This window comes from Amphibalanus amphitrite, unplaced genomic scaffold (assembly GCF_019059575.1).
Source record: "Amphibalanus amphitrite isolate SeventyFive unplaced genomic scaffold, NRLGWU_Aamphi_draft 000671F_arrow, whole genome shotgun sequence".
NCBI classification, from domain to species: domain Eukaryota; kingdom Metazoa; phylum Arthropoda; class Thecostraca; order Balanomorpha; family Balanidae; genus Amphibalanus; species Amphibalanus amphitrite.
Genome location: NW_024882165.1, coordinates 1,914 through 24,871, shown reverse-complemented (window position 1 = coordinate 24,871; position 22,958 = coordinate 1,914). Strand labels below are relative to the sequence as shown.

Below are 22,958 nucleotides of genomic sequence, written 5' to 3'. Positions count from 1 at the left end.
ACAATTTGGCAAAAGCTGCCTGAGATCAGTATCATTTGAAGCATAATTCGAAACGCCTGAGCTTAGCGACATATGCTACAAAACGGGAGCATCGTCGCAAACTGCTGTTGTCTCATGTCTGTCTTTCAGCAGTGGACTGGATTCCGGAATACATTAGTCTCAAGGCCGTAGATCAGTCTATGATCAGTCTGCTTGTTTGACGGACGCTTCAAAAGGGGCATTTCAATCATAGAAATAAATTCAATCATAGGTGACGTACAATGAAAGAAATGTGAGGTTTCGCCCTCAAATCTTGTATTTTTTCAGTTAGACAATGATTGCGGTATTTCTTTGTTATTGGTTATAAATATTCAATAAATATTGCTTACTTCTTTTGCCAAACTTTATTGTTATGAAACACAATACAGAGTTGTGACGTCATTTATATAATATATTTTCAGACATATTTTGCGCATAACAGACAAAAGCTCGGTAGTAATGTGTTCGGTAGTCTTTCGTGAGCAGTGCGTTGATAAGTTCGTTTCCACAATTGGTGAATTTTGTATACTTTTATCTAGCCGTGCAAAGCTTCGAACATAATATTTCGCTGCTGCTGTCAAGATTGTTGCTGCGTGTAGGAGGAGAGAAACTCCGGGATAAGGGGAGTGTGGCGAAGTACTTTACATCGTGCTTGCTGTTGGGACGTCTGGTTATCAGGTATATATGCCATGCGCTTGCTCAGTGTGCAAGGCCCTAATCAGTGCACTCAGTGTTATATTGGTTGCAGTTTTGAGCGGATAGTTGTCTTACTCTCATCCAGTTAGACATTGATTGTTGATATTGCTGAAAAATTGTGGATTTGTCCAGAGTTGAGGTCCAAATTATCATTGGACTGAATAGGCTGGTAAGGGTTTTCAAGCTCTTTTTTGTCTGTTTTTTTTTTGATATCCATAGGGGCATCCTGCAAGGATCTGTCTTGTGCCCATTATTTTTCTCATTCCAGTGATTTGCCAGATGCTAGTAAGAGCCTCATTAAGATGTTCATGGACGCCATCAAAGTATGCTCATTAATCTTGCCTTTTTCGCACATTGACATCCCAGCTCCGAGCGGGGCTGGATGCTTTAGTCAGATGGTCAGACACCTGAGAGCATCCATTTAATGAGAGTATATGTAAGGTTTTGCACATGGGATACACAAATGATTATGAGAACCACCAATACACAATCAAGGAAATTCCATGTAAGACACTTCACTAGAGCTAGAGCATGACTGCCTGACTGGGGGATCCCCATTGACACAGAGTTGAAGCTCTGCCCTCTGTCAATAGGTACAATGGTCATCTCCAAAACTACACAGGTAATCTCGTCTCTCAGTCATTTGTCTCTCCTTTGTTCTGCTGCACTGTTTCACCGTTCACGCCTCCACTTCTGCATAAGGCACTAGTTCTGAGTTCATCCACACCTCAAATTTGGCAACCATGTTTGGGATTGGGTCTGTTGAGTGTTGAACCATGTGGATCAGAAACTGCTGGAAAGGGGACAGCGAAGGACAACACATATGGTGCCCAGCATCAGACGTGTACACTGCAAAGAACACCTGAAGAAGCTATATCTATCATTGTTTTACTATAGGCACAAGAGAGTTGACATTTTTTTCAATGGTGGAATTGACATCAGTCTGGACAGCTTCTTTGTTTGAGTGGCAGGCAGTTCCACACAAGGCCACTCAATCAAGGTCCTGAAGTCCAAAGCAACCTACAAAGTGAGAAGGTTGGCCATCTCAGTTAGTGATATTAATGACTGGAACTCTCTCCTTGCTGAAGTTGTATGTTTGACAGTGTTCAATACCTTCAAAGCAAGCCTGGGTACCCTTTGGGCCCATTTCTGGTACCACACACCAGACAGTTAAGCTGTTGAACCAGGGAGCCCCATGAGAGCCGGGCCTACATACAGACAGGCCTCACCCCAGATTCTGATGACTGTTATGTAAGGAGGCAGTAAACCCTAAGGAGACAGTCAACATACCTACTTGTAAAGCCTAATGAGAGTTGATACTTTTTTGTTCATTGCAGAGTTGCCATGCAAAGGCAAAAATGGTTATGTCAGGTCAGAGATCATTATGTTAGGCCAGAGGTCACTAAAACATAATTGTTTCTGCCTTTGTAAGGCAGACTGTTCGTGTACATTGTGCATTTCCCCATAACTAGCTGAGTGATTGTTACTTACTTGTACTTGTTGGGTTAGGGCGCATAGCCTCGTTGGGCTCAAGCGTCCATAGTTGTCGTCATCAGTGCGCCACTCTTGTCTCGATCGAGTCTGATGTTGCAGTCGGTTGCAGCCAGATGGTTCAGAGCGTTCAGAGGGAAACTAAGCAGATGAAGGAAAATGATAGGTTTAGCATGGGGATATACGCAGGCTTTGGATAATGTCCAGGCAGGAAATATCCGGTGGAGTATAATTAGTAAAGTTAGTATCTAACATATACCTGGTTAAAACTTAAAAATAAGAAATAAAAAGGTAGTTTCGGTTCTTGATTCATTCATCAATAACGTTCTTGACACCACATCTGTCCAGTGAGCTATTCCAGTTCAAAAAGATCTTCCGGCAACGTCTGCTCTTGGTACCTTACTCAGTTATCAACATGCGTTGGAGGGTTCATGATCATACCGAACCTCTACTTCGGAACTATGTGACTACTTCTACAAAAAGGAGCCAGATTGAACAAAAGAGTTAAGAAGGTATACATCCAAGAGAAATCGAGAAAAAAAAACTACAGTAGCAAACCAGTACAGGCTGCTCTTCATTCATCCACTGACTGCATCCATCTCTCACACCGATGTATCTCCACTCACTCATCCTTCTCATTCAACATTCAATATCCATTCACTCATCCCCAAACAATGCACGACTGTGTACACACATGAGGACGTCCATAAGACCAGCCACAGCACAGAACACAGAACACCGGAGAGACGACGATAAAGTGAACAATCAACGCAAATTACAACAGAAGGAGATCACGTCAATGTGCCAAATCGGCGGCACTGCCCTCCACATCAGTCGCGACAGGGGTTCGCCAATCGGCGGCCAAACTCAACATAAACCAATAATTACACATTAAATAACTTAAAACACCAAAATCACAACTAGTTCAGCGCATATCATTGCAGTCACAGCTTTTTGAAGAGGTTGATAGCTCGTAGAAACCTGAAAACCTCGTCGATGATGTCCGGGTGATGATCACCCAGAAGAGTTTAAGGGTAAGTGGAACATTCAATTGGAGGCACTTCCGTACAATCAATTGTCGATGGGTGGCATACGTTGGGCACTCAACAAGTAAATGTTTGACTGACTGGGGACACATACATCGGTCACATTCAGGTCTGGGCTCTCTATCTATTATATGCCCGTGCGTATACCGTGTATGCCCTATTCGCATGCGACATAACAAAATTTCTTCCCTCCGACTGGTCCGTCTACAAGATGACCATGAGCCGACTTCATCCTTGATCAGTTTCAAGTTGGTGTTGGGGTTATACTGCTGCCAGCACTGATTGAACAGGCGACGGACAGACAACCCTATATCGGGATAGTACTCCTTGGGACCCATTTCAAGGACTGTTATTTGTTCCATCGAGATAGCCTCCCTTGCCAGACGATCGGCTAACTCATTCCCAGTGATGCTGCAGTGACCAGGGATCCACAAGATGACAAGTTCACGAGCAGACAAAGTAAGTAATCGATGGCAGGCCTCTAAAATCATGATGATTGTAGGATGGGAAGTGACCGGGCCACGAAGAGCAGTCAGCACAGACAAGGAGTCCGTGCAAATGACGCATCTCATGACACCACTTTCCTGCACATACAGAAGTGCCCGTAGTATCGCGAATGCTTCCGCGGTGAATACAGAGCAGTTGCTTGGCAGCTTAAACCTTGCACGTCTATCCCCAAGTACATAAGCACATCCAACTCCGTCATGATTCTTTGAACCATCAGTAAAGCAGAAAGAGAACGTTGCATATCTCTCTCTGAAGTCGTTAAACTGACATTGTACTCCAATATCAGTCAAGCTTTCTTTTCTCTCATTTGTGAGTCGAATCAGGTCACATTTTTGTAAGTGCCAAGGCGGGATGGTACCAGAGATAGATGTTAATTCGTTTGGCATGTCAAAGTCAGTTTCAGCGCATATAGCAGAGAGCCTCTCATACACAGGGAAGCCTGCTATCCGCTTCATGTAATCACTATCTACAGCCGGCAGCGATGCATCGCGTGATATTAGTTCCAGACACGGGTGGTTGGGGTCACTCTTAACTCTCAGGCAGTACCGTAAGGTTAATTCGCACCGTCTTAATCTCAGAGGAGGTACGTCCGCTTCCACCATCAGAGGTAGTATGGGGGAGGTTCTAAGTGCACCAGTGGCGATCCTCACACAGGCATTCTGGATGCTATCAAGGGATTCGACTGCTTTATTTCGAGGACCATCCAAGACCTGGCATGCATAATCAAGTATTGGTCGGATCATTGATTTGTAAATTCGTAACAATATTGTCCTATCCGCTCCACAGTTCCCTCCTGCCAAACATCTAAGGATCGATATCCGTTTAGTGGCCTTTCCCTTCACATATTGGATGTGTTTGGTCAAATTCAGTCTCGTATCAAGTAATACCCCGAGAAACTTGACCTCCTCCGAGTAGTTCAAGTGCTCGTTGTAAAGCCTCAAACGTGGTATGGTAGCAAGTTCTCTAGCTTTCATATACCTCCTGAATATAAGGGCATTGCATTTGTGAGGTGAAAACACAAAGCCCCATCTGTCGGCCCATGCACTAACGTGGTCGAGAGCCAGTTGCATTTGGTCAATTAATTGCGTAATTCTCCTTCCTTGTACCCACATGGTACAATCGTCTGCATACAGTGCACATGTTGGGTTTCCAGGGACTCCATCGAATATGTCATTGATAACAATGTTAAACAAGACCGGAGAAATAACACCACCTTGCACTAGACCGTTTTCTTGTTCGAATGTGTCAGATAAGCAGTCGTTCCTTACTTGAAAAGTTCGATTGTCGAGGTAAGATCGTATAAAGTGCATCATGCGCCCTCTGAAGCCAAGTGCATGCATCTTGGTCAGTAGGGCCGCTTTCGAAATAAGGTTATAGGCGTTCTTAAAGTCCAAGAACACGGCCAATGTGTACTTGTTATAAAAGAAACCCTTCCTGACACTCGACTCCAGCCGTAATAGATGATCGGCTGTGCTCCGCCCCTTTCGAAACCCACACTGAATAGCTGATAATAATCCTTTGTCTTCCAAAAACCACGCAAGTCGTCGGGTAACCATCCTCTCCATGACCTTGCTAAAACATGATGTTAGTTGTATAGGCCGGTAGGATTCGGGCTGGTGACTTGGTTTCCCGGGTTTGAGGATCGGAACCATAATAGAATGCTTCCAAGTGTTTGGAAGACATTCTGAAAACCATACATAATTGATTAACTTCAAAACTGATGCCAGCTGGTCGTCATTTAGGAACTTAAAAAACATGTAGTGTATCTTGTCAGGTCCAATAGAGGTATTTCCACAATGAGAAATAGACCATTTCAACTCGTCCAAAGCGAACACATCATTGTAACATTCGTTGTTGTCGCTAGCGAACGACGGAAGCTGTTCGAACAAAATACTCTCTCTTTCCCTAAACGCAGCTCTATAATTAATGGACGCCGACATCCCCGAGAAGAAATTCCCGAGTACGTCAGCAACTTCTTTGGGATCGTCTGTCATGTTGCCATTGATACACAGCACGGGTAATGGACGCTGGTAACGCTCCTTCTTTGTAAAACGCCGTATTATGTCCCATAGTTGTCGCATGGGGGTAGTATGTTTAAACATATGGAGCAATTTCTCCCATGATTCCCGTTTCGCCTGTCTAATAATTCGCCTTGCCCTTGCTTTAGCAGCTTTATACTCCATGAGGTGTAAAGTTTGGCGGCTACGACGGAACCGGTTGAGTGCTCGTCGTCGACTACGAATTGCTTCTTTACATTCCTCGTTCCACCAGGGACATGTATATTTTGAGTTGTTTCGTTTCATAGGTACACTTTCCTCCGCCGCCCTTAGTAAAGCTTCGGTCATAGCTGTACAATTATCCAATCCCAATCCTTCACAAAATTGTAAGTCACACTTCTCAGTAAATTCAGACCAGTTGGCCTTGTTTGTGTTCCATCCCGTGAAATCGGCGTTCCGACGGGGGTTAGATCCAGTCAAATCAAAAGTTATGTATATAGGGCAATGGTCACTCGAATAAAGATCAGTATCGGTGCACCATTGCAAGTACTGACCTATATTACCAGTGCTCAATGTCAAGTCAATATGGGACCAGAGCCCCGTGTATTCATCAAGTCGTGTCGGGCTGCCATCATTCAGAATATTCAGGGCGTGTTGGCAGATAACTCGTTCCCATATAAATCCTCTGGAGTCGCAACGATCTGCGCCCCACATGTAATGCCGGCTGTTAGCGTCCGTACATATAATAAAAGGTTGCGGCAGCTGACTCACCAGAGCACTGAGAGCCTGCTGCGAAAGACGCTCGTTCGGCGGAAGGTACAGCGAACAAACACACAGCCGACATCTGCCAGTTGGTACTGTTATCGCAACAGCTTGTAAATCAGTATTCAAATTTATCTGACAGTGGGGGTGTTTGTTGTTAACATAGATACTAACTCCTCCCTGTCTCCTGTCTGTATTGGGATATGCGTTATATAGAGTGTAATTATTAAGTCGAAAATCATAAGGGTCATTGGGCAGAAAATGGGATTCTTGAATACAAATCACATCATTGCAATGTTCCAGTAGTACAGGTTTAATCTCCGGCCATTTTCCAATCATTCCACGAGCATTCCATTGCATGATGGTAAAACTTCTCACACTATTAACCATAACGCTGTTTCTAACTAACGAGACGATGGAAAAGTACCCAGCACGGTCAAGGTCACATTTGCTCTCAGTCTCGGCCCCGAGGTCGGGCTCATGCCGCGCCCCAGGACCGGGCCCACGCCGCGCCCCGGGGCCGGCCGGCCGACCTCGCGATAACATCGGGTCACGTGACCCATCCCACTGCCCCGGGCGCCGGTCGAACCGTCCCGGCTCCGACAAAACACGCCCGTTTCGTCAGCCCCGCCGCCGAACCGACCCAAAAAAGGATCGCCCGGCAATCTAGCGACCACCACCACAAAACCAAATATAACACATGAGACACTCAAACCCTGCACCAGATGCAAATCAGAATAAGGAAAAAAATTATATATAATCTGGATTCCAACTATAACCTGCAACCAACGCAGGTAACTGAAATTACTGTAAGTAATTGTTCGATATTTGCCGGAAAAAAAACACAAACACAGAAATGATTCTTTTGCTGGTTATTGTCTAAGAGTTGGGGGATAGGGATTGTCTTGCCAACACTGTTTGGACGAAGGGAGTCGCGAGGCACTTTGGGCCCGCTGCATTGGTTTGAGCCGACCACGTCCACCTCGCCCTGGGGCTCGAGTGAATCGAGTCAGCTCGGGAGACGGTGAAATCTCATCATCCCCATTCAGTGCTGGAAGGACAGGCATGTTGCCTGCCTTCTTTCCCTTGCCCTTCCTCACAGTTTGCCACTTCCCACTCTCCTTGTCAAATCCAGTCACTGGCCTTTCAGCTGAGTCAGCATCACCATGTTTTTGAACCTCCATAGAGTCACTCTCTGTCTCTACACATGAGATCTCACCACTACTCTCTACACCCTGTGCACCACTGTCAGTGATACAAGCAGGTTCTGTTTCATTGTCTGTACATTTGTGATCCAATTGTTTGCCCAGAACCTGCTTGAGCAAGCCCACCAGCTCTGTCACTGCATTTTCAAGCTTCCCCACCCTGGTTTTCAGTTCCTCCTCCTGTGGGGATGAGCCCTGTGGTACCTTAAGGACCTCAGCATATGCTTTTGGACTCTGTTTCTGTGCTTGATCCTCAAATTTTTTCCTCGCCTCCCCAAAGGATATGTCTTGTTCTACCTTCATTCTACATATTGCCCTCTCTTTGACCCATATCTCACACCTCCTATCCTGACAGGAGTGGCCACTCTTTCCACAGTTGATACACTTTGGAGTGCACTCTCCCTCATGACTCGGTTCCCCACAAACAAGACACACACGATCGTCCTTGCATGACATTTCAGAATGGCCAAATTTACCACATTTGTAACACATCATCGGGTTTGGGATGTACTGGTCAACTTTGTAGGTGACATAGTCCAGAGAAATCCTAGAAGGGCAGGTGGGGGTATCAAATGTTAGAAGGAGTGTTGCTGTCCTTTCAATGCGCCCATTGACCTTCCTTGTGAACCTTTTGACCTTTGTGACACCAAACTCTTTCAACCACCCTGCTACTTCCTCCTCAGACAGTTCGATCAGGTCATGGGCCCGCACGATACCCCGGGAGGTGTTGAGTCGTTCATCCCTGATCACCTGACACTCCTCACCTGCAAACATTTGAACTTTCAGAATCTTTGAGGTCTGAGACTCATTTTTTGTTCTCATCAACAGCCCACCATCAGCCAAGAGGCTAGCTTTAGCCAACCTATCATCAGGTCCCAGTATCCCTCGGATTCCGAGCTGAACCCAGGGCCATCCCTTTGATTTAAATGAAACATCAGATAACAACTTTACCTTCAAGAAAGAGCCTGTGTTGTTAGACTCTCCTCCGCCAAAGAAAAACTCGTCAGGTCGCACCCGCTTGACGGGCCGCCTTCGATCCATCACTTCATCACCTCTAACCACAAAGAGCTTGCCTTGCAACCGAAAAGGAAAATATAAACCAATGAACCAAAACTCCAAAACCCTCAGTAACGCGCGAGAGATCGCAGCTAAACTCGAGAGCTCCTTCCCCGCCGACGTCCCGCACACGAATGCTGAGTGATTGTTTTTGCATGTTTCAGTGTCACCTTTAGCCAGGCTTGTTCTGGTTCAAGATGCTCTTCATGGAAAATGCTGCCCCGCCATCATTCTTTGCAGCCAAATGGATTCCAATCATCATATCACTGCTGGTAAGTCTAACAGCGTTTATCCTACACTACTTAATTCATTCCTACTAAGCTCTCTTAACTGCTGTTCTTATCAGCTTTTGTGTTTCTTAAACCTCACTATAATATCCCTTTTGGATTGGCCAGCTAGTAGGTATGCATCAATGTACACAAACTTTGAAAATTGTTGAAACTATACCGGTCCCATAGCTCAGTCGGTAGAGCATTGGACTCCGCTTGGTGAGAGCACACGTTCCCGGTTATAACAGTCCGGGTTCGAAGCGCGACGGGCGCTTGACGTTTATGGGCCTCCTGACAGATATGGTCGCGGTTGGTGGCAGGCCGTAGCCAGACGAAGTCAGTGAGGGGACCGGCCGTGCGCGGTATTTGCGCACGTTAAACTTTGGACTCCAAATTCTGTCATAGAACCGGAACTGCTCGATCGGAGGGTAGAGGGCAGGGTCAACGCAACAAGCTTCACTTAGCGGGGGCTCTGTCCTTGTGAATCCTTCCATTCGAAAGGTTTGGACTAAATTTATTTTAAAAAACTTTGAAAACTTTGAAAAATGTTGCGCATTTGTAACATGATGTATACCTAATGTTCTTGATAGTCAGCTTACATCACACATAGTCGCCCAGCCTCTGATTCACATCACCTGATGTGACTGGCTCATCAGGATTGCTGTCACAAAGGAGTACGTCCATTATCCTGGCTCTGCGTGCAGTAACCCGCCCCCTGCTGCCGTCACCAGGTGGTATCGGCCGTCTCCTGGCCGTGCAGTAACCCTCAGTAACCCGCCCCCTGCTGACGTCACCAGGTGGTATCGGCCGTCTCCTGGCTGTACGTGCAGTAACCCGTCCCCTGCTGACGTCCCAGGTGGTATCGGCCGTCTCCTGGCTGTACGTGCAGTAACCCGCCCCCTGCTGACGTCACCAGGTGGTATCGGCCGTCTCCTGGCTGTACGTGCTCTACTACCAGCGGTCGACGGGACGGAGCTGGCTGGTGAGCGCCATGGTGGCGTTCAGCCTCTCCGTCACTCTGCTGATTCTCGTCATCATACCGGTGGACGTGTATGCCATCAGCAGCATGAAGCATAAGGACGGCACCTTCGAGCCGTGGGCGTCCCGTAACGCCACGCGGGAACATATCGAGAACACGATAATGACCGGATACTACGGTGGGTAGAGAAGTCTGATGGATGTGGGGTTATACTGAGGGAGGGGCGGGGTTGTCAGGGCGACAGTTCATTAGGTTTACGGTTTTAACCCTATTAGTGGCAGGGGGGGGGGGTTGTTTTTATCCACCCCTCAGGTTTTTCGGGAATATCTCCGAAACCGCTGAAGCTACGATGCTGGAATTTTCTGACTTTTCCTAAAACTAAATTGGGCACATTCCCTGAAAATTTCAAGTTCATAACTTTACCAGGGGCGGCTCCAGAGCACTGGGAATTGGGGGGTCCTATTCGTGAAGCGAGTCATTTGGGCGAAGATCACGATGCTGCACCAGTTTTACGAACAGTGAATAAAAGGTACCAGTAAAACGCCTTTTGGGCGAAGAACGAGCGAGCGAGATAGTGAGCCCTGCACGTGCGGAAGGGCGAGAGGGCGCTTCCAACGGGCTTGCGCAAAGCACCCTTCTAACCGGTCGCTAGCGGTGTGCCAAATTTGAACGCAATCGGCCCAGCCGTTCCTGAGATCTGGAAGCGGCATTCTGCACGTGCGCACGTGCAAACAGGGTCCAAAATGACTTTTGCACGGCACCCTACTAGCTGGTCCCCAACCGTGTACCAAATTTGAGCGCAATCGGCCCAGCCGTCCTTGAGATCTGGAAACGCCCCTGCACGTGCGCACGTGCAGTAGCACCCTAACCGCAACACATGGGAATGCATTGCCTGGTGGGTGCCTACCTGTATGCCAAGTTTCAGCGAAATCGCCCCAGTAATTACCGAGTTACTGAAATGGGAACAAATTTGACACCTCTTATTGTTGTATTTTGCACGTGCACTGGGGGTGACCCACATGCATCGAGAGTATCCTATTTTGGGTAGAAGGGATGCTGCTACCCTACAAAAATTACCGCAAGTCAATCGCCCAAGCGGCTACTGAGATATGAGCCTCTCAAAATCACTACTTTTGCAAAACAGCTTGAACACCCTTGACTTATCACGTGGCACGTGCCACGACGGTCACTGAGATGTATCAAAAGTAGTCAATTACGGGGTAGAAGGGATGGGGCTACCCAACAAAAAAGACCGCAGGCCAATCGGTCCAGCGGTTGCTGAGATATAAGCCTCTCAAAAGCGTTACAGGCCGGGCCGGGCCGGGCCGCTCATACTGAGATTTTTCCGTTATATTGAAAAGACTCACTTCGCTCGCTGCGCTCGCTCGCTCGTAATCATGTGATAACATATACAGCTATTGTGCATCCTCTTTTGACACGTTTTTGCTATAATAGGCGGATCCAGGCGTCCAAAAAGGGGGGTTATGTTTTACCTCCCAACATAGGTGCCCTGACACCGCCTATGCATTACCAATACAATTTTAGTCGTTCTCTCATAAGAAAATTATAACATAACAAGACCATTACTGTATGCCTGGCCTATTCAAATACATTAGCCAGAGGGGTGTGGTAATAACTGGTGTAAGCAAATTGACCACGGTCAAAAATGCATTACCAGAATGCACTTAAGCCAACATTTTGGGATGGTCTCGTTCCTAAGTCGGCTAAGAGCTTCGGTCCAGAAAATAAATTTATCGTTGGCATACAGTAAAATACATACCAAACTCGGCCGGTGATAAATTTTCAAGACCTCAGTCCTTACTGATTTTTGAACTCGGCCTTCGGCCTCGTTCAAAAATCCAGTAAGGACCTCGGTCTTGAAAATTTATTTACACCGGCCTCGTTCAGTATTATATATTACCACCCTTTTTAGAAACAGTACCAACAAAAACCTTATTTACTATACTTTTTGTGTACCCCCAATCTCAATGATCTGTATCCGCCTATGATTTTTGAAAATGCATATTTTTAGGATCCATGTGAATTCCTGGTTCATTCTCTATCGATCGGCAAAAGTTGCGTTAAGATTGGTTCAGAAACCTGGCCGTGATAAACAGTCTAAAATGTATCTGCAATTTGCCCGTTTTTACCCCCCTCTACCCCCCCTGTTGACATTTCTTAATTTTTATTTTTTAGAAATGTAGATCACGTTGAGCGAAATCGAATGCCGTTTGAATTTTGAAAATCGGCCCGTTAGATCTCGAGATATCAAGGGGGGGGGGTCGTAAACAGCCCCCCCCCCCCCCTGCCACTAATAGGGGGTAGCCAGGAGCCTGCCACTAATAGGGTTAATTGTCGAGAAACTCGAGCTTTTTGAGGGTAGGTAATACAAAGGAAAACCATTTTGTTGTTGGATGTTTTTGTTATATTTTTGTTATTATAAGTCGATATTGTTAAGAATTTCAGAATTAGATGGTTTGCCTCATTTCTGACTTATTTGGTTAAGCCCTACCTGATTCCACGATAGTCGCGTTTTTATATATTCAATGATCGTTTGGTATGCAGATCACTCATCGTTTCCAATGTAACCTTATCAATGGACGGATGTTTGACATATCCCGCGTGTCGTCATTTCAGTGCTGTACACTCTGGTGTTTTTCGTCGTTTTCTTCCTTCTGCCGTTCGCCTACTTCTTCTACCGGGAGCCGAAAGCGAATGAAGAGTGAGTGTCCCAAAGACGCCGATTACGTTCGATCTTGATGCACGATATGCAAATCATTTTAACTTTTTTTACATATCTTAGTGAAATCATAGATTGATATTTGATACAATTCTTATCACGACATATTCTGGTTTTTCAGCCATGTGCTACACAAATGTTGCATTGCCTCATCCTCTAACCCCTCTCCTCCCCTCTCTCCGCGTCCGCCAGGAGGGGTCGACCGGAGCTGACGGCTCGCCAGCGCGCGCGCACCGCCGTCAAGTACTCGATGCTGTTCGTGGTGCTGTTCTTTGTGCTGGTGGCGCTCGGACTGCTGGTACCGTTCGCACCGCCGCCCCCAGTCAACTCCACCGCCTGGCACAAGTTCGAGTTTCTCGTCGAGGAGTTGGAGACCGAATGTAGGTTGAGCCGGGTTGCGGGTGTTTGTATGGTGTATATTTGGGTTTTTAATCAATTGGCGTGGTGCAGATGGTGGGAGGGCTTACATGAGATGCTAATCGTTACGTAATGCTACCACATGTTTTTAACGATAATCATTGACAGTCAGCTAAGTTATAACCAAACTTATCCGAAGATTGGGACTTTTCAATTAAGAACAATTAGAATTGTGATTTTCTATTGAAAATCCCAACCTGAGCTACCTCTCTAGGGGTATGTTGTGACCGTCTTGTGAGAGTAATACGGATAATCTAAATTCTGACAAGTCATGTGAGCTGAAAAACTACGGTAACCGCTTCAATCGCTCAACATTGTGGTGTTTGTGTTCATTTTTATGCCAAGACAATTCATTTCACCCCGGCGCCATTCATTTCCCCCAGTTCTGCCTCCACACAATTTTAACTCTAACTTCCGTTGACAGCGGGCGAGGACGTCATCTCGATCCTGCTCTACTCTCTCAGCCTGGTCGGTATGTGCGCCGTGGTGGGGTACACCGGGCTCGGCCTGTCTCTCTGGCCTATCCGCCTCCTGCGCGGACAGGAGAGTGTCCAGGAGCAGCGCGAGGATGTGCGTCAGGAGCGCCGCCGTCTCCAGCTCCAGATTAACACGCTCAGGGACCAGGTGAGGAGGAGGAGTGACTGGGAGAATGGTTGAAAGACTGGGGAGGGGAGAAAGCTTATTGCGGGTGGCGTAAAGGTTGTAAAATGTTGACGGTATAATTACAAGTAATTAGGTCCATTCTTGTATTTCTGCGTGGTTGTCGCGTATGACCATAAAATCAGACCATGCTCAAGTACCACAACTATAAACCCTCGTACACACGCGCCGCGCAGCTGAACCGCCATTCATCGGAGCGTCTGTGCGGCCGTTTCTGTGGGCACCACATCGGACTGTTTACAGTGTTCCGTTACCGTCAGTCCGGCCGGTCGGTACACAGCCCACCGATCTCAGGCAGCTGTCACCAGCCACACTCAGATGTCCGTCAAGGCCACACTTTTTGCCGCCACTGTGCACCGCATTGGTGAATTGGTAGTTGCGCGCAGCGAGACTACGCAGAGACTGTGGTTATGCTGTTGCGCTTGAGTAGGATGGGACGTCTGGTATTATATAATACTGAACGAGGCCGGTGTAAATAAATTTTCAAGACCGAGGTCCTTACTGGATTTTTGAACGAGGCCGAAGGCCGAGTTCAAAAATCAGTAAGGACTGAGGTCTTGAAAATTTATCACCGGCCGAGTTTGGTATGTATTTTACTGTATGCCAACGATAAATTTATTTTCTGGACCGAAGCTCTTAGCCGACTTAGGAACGAGACCATCCCAAAATGTTGGCTTTAGTGTATTCTGGTAATGCATTTTTGACCGTGGTCAATTTGCTTACACCAGTTATTACCACACCCCTCTGGCTAATGTATTTGAATAGGCCAGGCATACAGTAATGTGCGTGTTTTATCGCTAGCGGAAATTACCCATCGCTGCCATCACTGATATATGATATATACGGGTTTCAGGTTTTGCCAGATACCCGCTCCCCCGTTATTGAGTTTCAATGATTACATAACGCCCAGGCCATCATTAGTTACATTGAATTCATCCAGTTCTGCTGGATACCGAGCCATGTGGGCATAAGAGGCAACGAGCTTGCCGACGCGGCCGCAAGACGCGCGGCCGCGGCCCCCTGCCTCCGTCGTTTGCCTCTGCCGGCTCGCGATTTTTACCCAGCCGTTTGATCTTTTACGACGTTTAGCTGGCAGACAGAGTGGCGTCTCCATGGATCCGAGAAGCTACGAAAGGTGAAACCTACTCTGGAGCCCTGGCTTTCAAGGCAAAAGACGCCATGAAGTGGTCCTCTGCAGACTACGGATAGGGCATACGTATGCAACGCATGGCTATCTCCTCCGTGGAGATGATCAACCAACATGTAGCCATTGTGCCGTGCCGCTCACAGTCACTCACATTCTCTTAAGTTGCCCGCACCTCGAACCAAACCGGACACGCTGCCTCGGCCGCATTGCCCCAGGCACCACCATTCGCCACCTGCTGGGTGATGACTCACCCTGGGTTTTATCCGGCAGCATCTTTTCTTATATTCAATCCATCAGTTTTCCTGTGATATACTCGTTTTACTAGTATAACGTATCTCAAGTAGTTCTAGTCTTCTTCAGTTCGTCAGTTCTCTGTTGATATATCCGCTTTACCAGTACAGCGTTATGGGCGCAAAATGACCACCGCAGTCGACGCGCCCGTAAACCCCAATGAACGAACGAACAAAACATTGGCATAGTTACTAGCGACCTACACGCGTCCTCTACAGCACTTGTATGACCTCTACATCCTCCTCCCGGCCCCCGTGCGGTCGCGGTGATGGTGTCATTCATATGCTCAGCACCTGACACCATTTTCAATCTGTTTATCAATTGACCCTGTTCTCAGTCTCCCGCCATTTCCCACGCAGCCATATTATCTGTATCCCCAGCTCACACGCGCGCAGTGTTGGAATGTGACTCATCTTCGCACCGTGAGTGCGTTGGCCCGGTTTCGTCATCTCTTCTGTCTACAACACTGCCCTGTTTCACACGTCCACACGTGCTTACGGCCTGGGGATGATTATTGTGCCGTCATTGTGTCGTCATCTGACAAATCACAGACGCGCTCCGGCCGTGTGTGACGTCATACGCTGTAGATCACCGGCGCGTGAAATTTAACTGGACGGAAATAGAACTTCGTCAAAAGTTTCCGGGTCTTGATCTGACCTTACCTGCACTGACTTGACTGTCAGGTCCATTGATGCTCGAATTGCCCGTTATTATATGGTCTGACGGGCGCTCGCTTAGCCGGGCAGACCAACCTGCCTTGCGTTTTCTTTCGCAATATGACCTGAACTGAGTCGATTAGCGCCGTCCTAACCTGGCTTGGGTTCACTGAGCTCTGACCTGACCTGGATTGACCTGAGTCGCAGGCAAACTCTCGACGTTCCCGTCGTGTCAGGACCTAGTCTGACCTTGCCTAAGGCCCCCAAACGCTGACCTGAGTCCTGACCCGACCTGACCTGACCTAACCTGACCTGACCTCTGCGCTGCAGGCCAACTACTCGACGTTTCCGTCGTGACAGGACCTAGTTTGACCTTACTGACGTGAACGAATACTGCTCTGATCTGACCTGACCTGACCTGACCTCTGCGCTGCAGGCCAACTACTCGACGTTCCCGTCGTGGCAGGTGGACCGATTGAACTCCCTGGAGCGGGAAGAAGCGGTGCTCGGACGCCGCGAGACCGAGCTCAATGAGGCAGTCGGCAACTGGATGAACAGGTAGGGACCCAGACAGAGTGGAAGGGTGTGAATGACAGCCCGTTGTTGGTACCTAGTGTGGACACTGGACTCGCTGTCTTGCCTCATGACCTAGCCACGCGTCCTCGATAGGCATAACTTTGATCGAGGCTGCTCGATCTTATTTATGGATTTAATGTCAAGTTTATTTAGCTTTATAATGATGTGATTTTATAAATACGAACCGTTCTTTTATGTTGCCTTCGTAAAATCGCTCTCTTCCTTGTCTTCGTCAGAATACGATAAAAAAGCGTTTGAAAGCTGAACGACACTCGGACTTTATAAACAGAATGATCGTCGTCTCCGCTGGATGTTCTTCGGGCATATCGTTTTGTCGTAACTTATCTCAATGTTTGTCAGATCGTTCTCATCCACTAATCTCGTGTTACTGACCGCCTTCCCGACTTCATGGGTTCTTTGACCGACGTTTGGTGGCGTGCTGTGTGTCACGTGAACTCACCAATTTGTCACGTGAACGCATAAATGACTGGAATGCATGGTAATCATGTCGTCCTAAAGCCTGGATTATTATAGTCGTGAACACATTCTGCATTGTGTCATTTGTACCTGCTACTTGTCTGTATATCTACCCGTTTTACCATGACTGATTGTTGACTGATTGTGATTATCTATCGTCCGTCCACTCGCTATCACCCAACGCGTTGTCTGCGTCAGGTGCAGTGGCTTCTTCCGTCCTTTCGAGGTGGTTCTGGGTATCACCGTCCTGGTGACTGGTGCCGTCACCTTCACCGCCCTGCTACTCAGCAAGTGAGTGCGCCAAAGCGGCTGGGAGGCTGAGATTAGAAGGATTAACGGATCGACCGCAGATTGTTGAGGATATATGTATAGCTATGTAGCTGTTGTGTAATGGAATAGCTCAATATTTCGTTGTTCGTTTTTTAATAACACGTTGGTAACGCGAAGGTATCGTTAATTCGCAAATAATGCTGACCTCTTTTGAATATACGCTAGAGACTAGTGGTGTCAATCGGAACTTGAATCTTCGGAATTCCGATTTTGTCCAATGTCCAATTCGGAATTCGGTTGGACAATGACAGCAGGCTTTGGACAACTTTGGACAATCGCTTGCTACACCTCAACATTTTTATAAAGTAATCGTGTTTAACATTGATTGGCTATCAAAAAGCCAAGCTTTCGATATGATTAACACTTTTGAGCTGGTAATGATACATTAACAGCAAATTACAGAACGGTGTTGAGTGTAAACTATTGCGTAGATGTCGGACATCTTTGGACAAATGGCTGGCTTGGACATTTTTGGACGGACAGTCGACGCCAGCATTGGACATTGGACGGACATTGGACACATGTTTTCTGAAATTGACATCACTACTAGAGACACGAATCGCCATTCTTCTGAAGTCGTCATCAACTGCTATATTTGTTTATGCTATATTTGTTTAATCTCGCTTTTCAAACCAGTCATTCAAACATCAGTCACTTGACACTCGCCCTCCCTCCCCTCAGCATCGACAAGGCGCTACACTCGCTGGGTATGAAGACGGGGTACATTCTGCCGGAGCGCCAGCTGCCCAACCCGATGGACTGGCTTCTCTCGGAGTCTGACCGACTGTACCCGCTCGACTACATTCTCTACTTGGTACTCATCTTCACCCTGGTGGGCGCCACCGTCAGCTGCATCCAGGACATCGGCGTGCGCGTGTTTGCCGTTAAGGTGAGTATAGGACGTCAATGAAAGCATAATTCCGTATAGTCGACGTCAAATTGAGTGTAAAATGAGGCCTTCAGATACGCTGGTGTGACAGTGGATGCAGGGATCATTGATGAAAATGTGCAAGGTAGGAGCTGTTAGACTGGACAGGTTTGTGAACCACGAAATTGGAACTGAAGCCTAGTCACTAAGCTGAATTGATAAACCTGAATGAATAGTTTGATATCTACAGCAGTATTTCCCCGATGACCCCTCTCCCGTCGCTGTCCCAATAGCTGTACTCGATTCGCCCGGGCCGCACGCCGGCGCACGGTCTGATCCTGCTGGTGCTGAGCCTGGTGTACGTGCTGCTGGCCCTGAATGTGCTGCTGCTCTCGATCGCGCCCCAGTACACCATGTACGGCGACCAGCACTACATCAAGGACGAAGTGCAGCCGGACGGCAGCGTGAAACGAGAGGTGGGTCCGTGCAACGGTCGGGACGGGCGGGAGCGCGGGAGGAAAGTTGATAAATGGTGCGATAGAACCGGGGAGCGCGGCGGCTCGGTGATGGGGGAAGGTGCAGACTCTGTAGCGGATTTGGACAGCTTGTGAGAAATGGTGGTGGCGATGGAGGTTACTCCTTAGCCTCTGGCGGCTTAATACATACCTGTCTGGTGATGGAAAATATGTTTTTACCACCTCTGCCCTATAAAGTTTCCCTTACTAATGCACTGTCCGTTATCCACCCCCTCCCCAGGTTCTGCCGTGCACTGCCAGCGCGCCGGCCGGCGAGTGTGTTCTCAGCCGAATGGCCCTACTGCTGCTGCGCTTCTCCTACAAGGCCTGGATCTTCGGAGCCGTCTTCTACTGGGCCACCTGGCTCTTCCTGCTGGTAAGGACGAGTGAAATCGAAATGGTGGTTACTGGTTAGTCCTGCTTTATGAAATTCGTTGCAGTTTCTGTATTGCTCGTTTTGTTGCTAAGGTCTCGTAGCTGCTTATCACACAATACGTATGTGCTCGCCTCGTTTGTGGTGATTCATACTCATTGTTGAATTTTTGCTACGATCTGCTCAGTATGCATCAGCCGGTAAATCATTTTGCACTGGTTTTGTGTAAGGATTATTTGGTTTCCGTGCCAGTCACCCACAGAACGATGCTGAATTATCACATTTAACATGCCAGCTGCTTCGCATTCACCTTAGCCTCGTAGATGACTGTGCGATCTACATAATTGAATTGGGGCTCGTTTTATCCATACCCCATCCCTCTGCTTTCCCCTTTCCCTCTCCTTTTCCTTCTCATGCTCTTCTTTCTTATTTGATTTGTCTTCCTCATCCACTGTCGCCCTCCTTTCTTCTATTCTACTCCTGTCCTGTAATCTCCTTTTTCTCTATTTTTTTTTTCTTCTAGACCCACTCGTTCTCTTTCTTCTGTTTCTTTCTCCCCTTCTCACCCGTTCGCTCTATCCGTTCCAGTCGGTGGTGATGGGCTTCTTTATCGCGCTCTACCGTCGCCGTCCCAGACAGGGGGCTGGACTTCCCACTGAGGAGGACAGACTGCTGGACAATGTCGACGCCTGAGGACAGTGAGGACACATTGAGGACACGGTGAGGACAGTAAGGACACATTGAGGACACGGTGAGGACACTGAGGACTGAGGACAGTGAGCATCTTTCATGACATGGGAAGGAGCCACGAGGATCCAGGTGATTTGAGGAAAGGGGCAGAGGGAGGACTCTGGCTTCAAGAGGAGAGGTACTCGCTGTGAGGACAGTCTTGAGGACGTGGGATGAGCGACTGGATTGCTTGATGGATGAATGATGAAATGGTATTGTGTAAAAGCAAGAGTTTTGAGACGTGATTGCGTTAACAGAAACAGTGTGAGAGATGATTGAAGCTACAGTCTGTTTGCACTTGAGTTCTGTCGCTTGTGTGCAATGATTTTGTCGTTCCTTTCTGTTATATGAAAGCATGCGAGCAATTGTGATTCCTTATGACACGCCAAAGCACAGCAGTCTCTTCATTGCTTTGAAAGAAGTCAATGCTTCCGTTATATATAGACACAATTTCTTAGTGAGCTGGATTGCAATAGCCAAATGATTAGATTAGCTGACCAGGGTCTGGTTAGCATGATCAGACAGCTTAGGAGCGCACGCTATCAGCTATACCGCCGAATGTTGTGTACTTGATTGGAACGACGCTTGAGTCCTATTGTGCGATTATTGTATCGCGTTTCCCTCATTTCCACTGCCTGTGTTGCGTTGCCGCTTTTTCGCTACTCCTGGCTGCAAGCGATGCGTAATGGCCTGTTCTGTGTGGGGAGAAGTCAAACCCCGCCGAACCCCGACTGTGCTGGAATCAAATCATACTGTGACCGTTGCTTCGCATTGAGACTCTGCCGCGTATTGGTGTATTGAATGATCGGTAGGGAAGTGGGAATGTCTTGAATGATCAGTAGGGAGTGTCTAGTAATGCCTGTAGTAGTCCGACCCACTCTCGTGAGTGGAGGCGAGGTGTCGCTGACGATTTCATTCAGATATACACTGTCCTAGCAATCACTTAGATATCCGGCCAACCTTTTGTAGATGAGGCATGTCACAAATTCAATATCGAATGTAAACACGACTTTCCTCTTATCTTCCGCTATTGTGTGGTTTTGCCGGCAGCGGGACCGTTTTGTTTGTGACATGATTCCGTCGTCGATGTAATTTTCACCACAATTCAGGTAGACATTGCCGAATTTTCGTCGACGTAATGCTAGTTTGTCAGGTTGTCCGGTGGTCTACGCCAAATCATTAAGCACCTGCCGTTTGTGTTATTGTCCCCATGTCTTTGTGCACCGATCTGATTCGTATGTCTCAACAGTAGTTTTGTTTGTGGTGCCCGATATGTTGAATTAGCTCATTTCACCTCTATTTAATTACTCCAGTGATTGGGTTGTTGCTGCTCATATGTGTTATAAGTTTCGCCCGCAGTATCGCAGTCAATGACTTCATGCAATATGATCTTCAATGTAACTGCGTGGCATTAATGGATAATCGAATGTATGTACGCATGCTTATCCCAATGTACATTTGCGCCCAAGTTACGAGGCGCCGCTTCTGGGTGACGATACCAGCCCTATTGTAGATGTTGGAACTAGTTAATTCGTACGTTGCCCCATTGTACGAATTAGGGGGCGTCTTGGTCGTTCGGCTGTGGATATATGTTTACATGTTTATCCTATTAGATGCGTAGTGTTTACACTTCTTGCCGGCTTTGCCAGGTTAGTCCTTAGGCGCTAGACGAGGGAAGTTCCCTTGCTTTTCATTGCGTTTAATCAGGTGTTCTCTGAGTTGTATCATTAAATACAGTTACATATGGTTAAACTGTTGTGTGTCTCGGTATGCCCTGAAGGCGGATCTCGTGCAACATAATTCGATGCGTGGATTGAGATGAAATGTCCATGGGTGCGTCTAGTGACCTTTGCATGTGCTTATTATGGGATCTCTTTGCCAGTGGATCAGTTAGGCAGTTTGCCGCGTGATTAAGTGCCCTTTTCCATCCCTTTTCCTGCGAACGAACCCTTGAATTTATGTCCATGTCCGGTTTGAGCAAGGGTTTGAGCACTTTAATCATTTTTAATCTCTCGGTCTCATTCAATAAATAAGTCTTATGTAGCTATAGCAGCAGCTTTTAATGTGATAATGTGATAACTTATTCTCAGTAGCCTCAGGGCTCGCTCATTCCATTCTCAGACGGTGTTTACATCCAGCATCTGCCGCCATGGCGAGTGCCGGCATGAAGCGCCACATCGCGCTGGCGGCCGCCGGCTCCGACGGCAGCTCGCCGACGCCGCGGCTCTCGGTGCGTCGCGCCGGCCGCGCCGACCGCTCCAGCATCGAGAGCCTCGAGTGGGACGAGAAGTGGGCACAGAACATCTACGGCTTCTCCAAGCTGGAGCCGCTGCTGGAGCACGCGGCTCTCTCGCTGGTGGCTGTCGACGAGTTGGGCGCCGTGCAGGGGTTCGCCGTGTTCGACGGCCAGCCCACCGAGACGCTGCTGCGCGGCAAACCGTGGCGCGGCTGGCTGCGCAACAGCTCGCCGCTGCTCGGCCCTGCGCCACTCAGCATCGCCACGGTCCTGTTCCAGACGCGACTGGTGTGCGCCCGGCCGGCCCTGGAGCACGTGGAGATGGCCCTCCTCACGTGGCTGTTTGCCTCCGTGCCAGACCTGGAGCGTGTCTTTCACGTGGCACGCTGTCAGCTGAGCGATGTGCACGGGCTTGAGGAGATCGGATTTCGACCGATATCGTCGCTGAATAACCCGGAGCTGGTGCTGGAAGCTGACCGACGCCGCTTCGTTCCGCGCCTCGCCACCAGACCGGCGCGGCTCGAGGACCACGACGATCTGCGACCCATGTTTGATGTTGACGAGGAGCGACTTCGGGAAAAGTTCGGAGAGTATTTTCTGGCTGAGGTGATTGCTGACGAGCGCGAGTCGTCCTACTCGGCGGTGGTTGAGGTGGACAAGTTGGCTGTGGGGCTGATGAGTGTGACCACTGAGGTAGATCTTGACACACTGAATGTGAATTTCGAGCTGGCACCTTTTCATGGCCTGCGTAAACCCGACCCGGACGATGTGACCGGTTTTAGGGTGAAACTTAGTGAAGAAGTGCTCGGCGTACGTCCGTCTGCTCTCCGCTCGCGTGAATTTTCTGAGAAGCAAATAGCAAGTGATTCAGCGAAATCCATAACTGAGGGCGGAGAAGAGAAGGAAACTGGAACTGA

At 48.0% G+C, this 22,958-nt stretch overlaps 1 protein-coding gene across 4 annotated transcripts; it reads left to right on the top strand.

Annotated features, from left to right (window-relative positions):
• Positions 1-479: 479 nt before the first annotated feature.
• LOC122364350 (probable lysosomal cobalamin transporter) lies at positions 480-21,557 on the top strand. 4 transcript variants are annotated; one of them, XM_043334642.1, is made up of 12 exons: positions 480-696; positions 8,943-9,050; positions 9,964-10,204; positions 12,664-12,748; positions 12,959-13,146; positions 13,608-13,807; positions 16,374-16,495; positions 17,189-17,281; positions 18,002-18,209; positions 18,482-18,664; positions 18,945-19,079; positions 19,665-21,557. In XM_043334642.1, the coding sequence occupies exons 2-12, from the start codon at positions 8,976-8,978 to the stop codon at positions 19,767-19,769; spliced, it is 1,635 nt and encodes a 544-aa protein (XP_043190577.1). In that variant the 5' UTR covers positions 480-696; positions 8,943-8,975; the 3' UTR covers positions 19,770-21,557. The 4 variants fall into 4 exon arrangements, with proteins under 4 accessions (XP_043190577.1, XP_043190580.1, XP_043190578.1 ...); XM_043334645.1 differs by having other exon boundaries at positions 487-696; positions 17,195-17,281; XM_043334643.1 differs by lacking the exon at positions 480-696 and adding an exon at positions 704-883.
• The last annotated feature ends 1,401 nt before the right edge of the window (positions 21,558-22,958 follow it).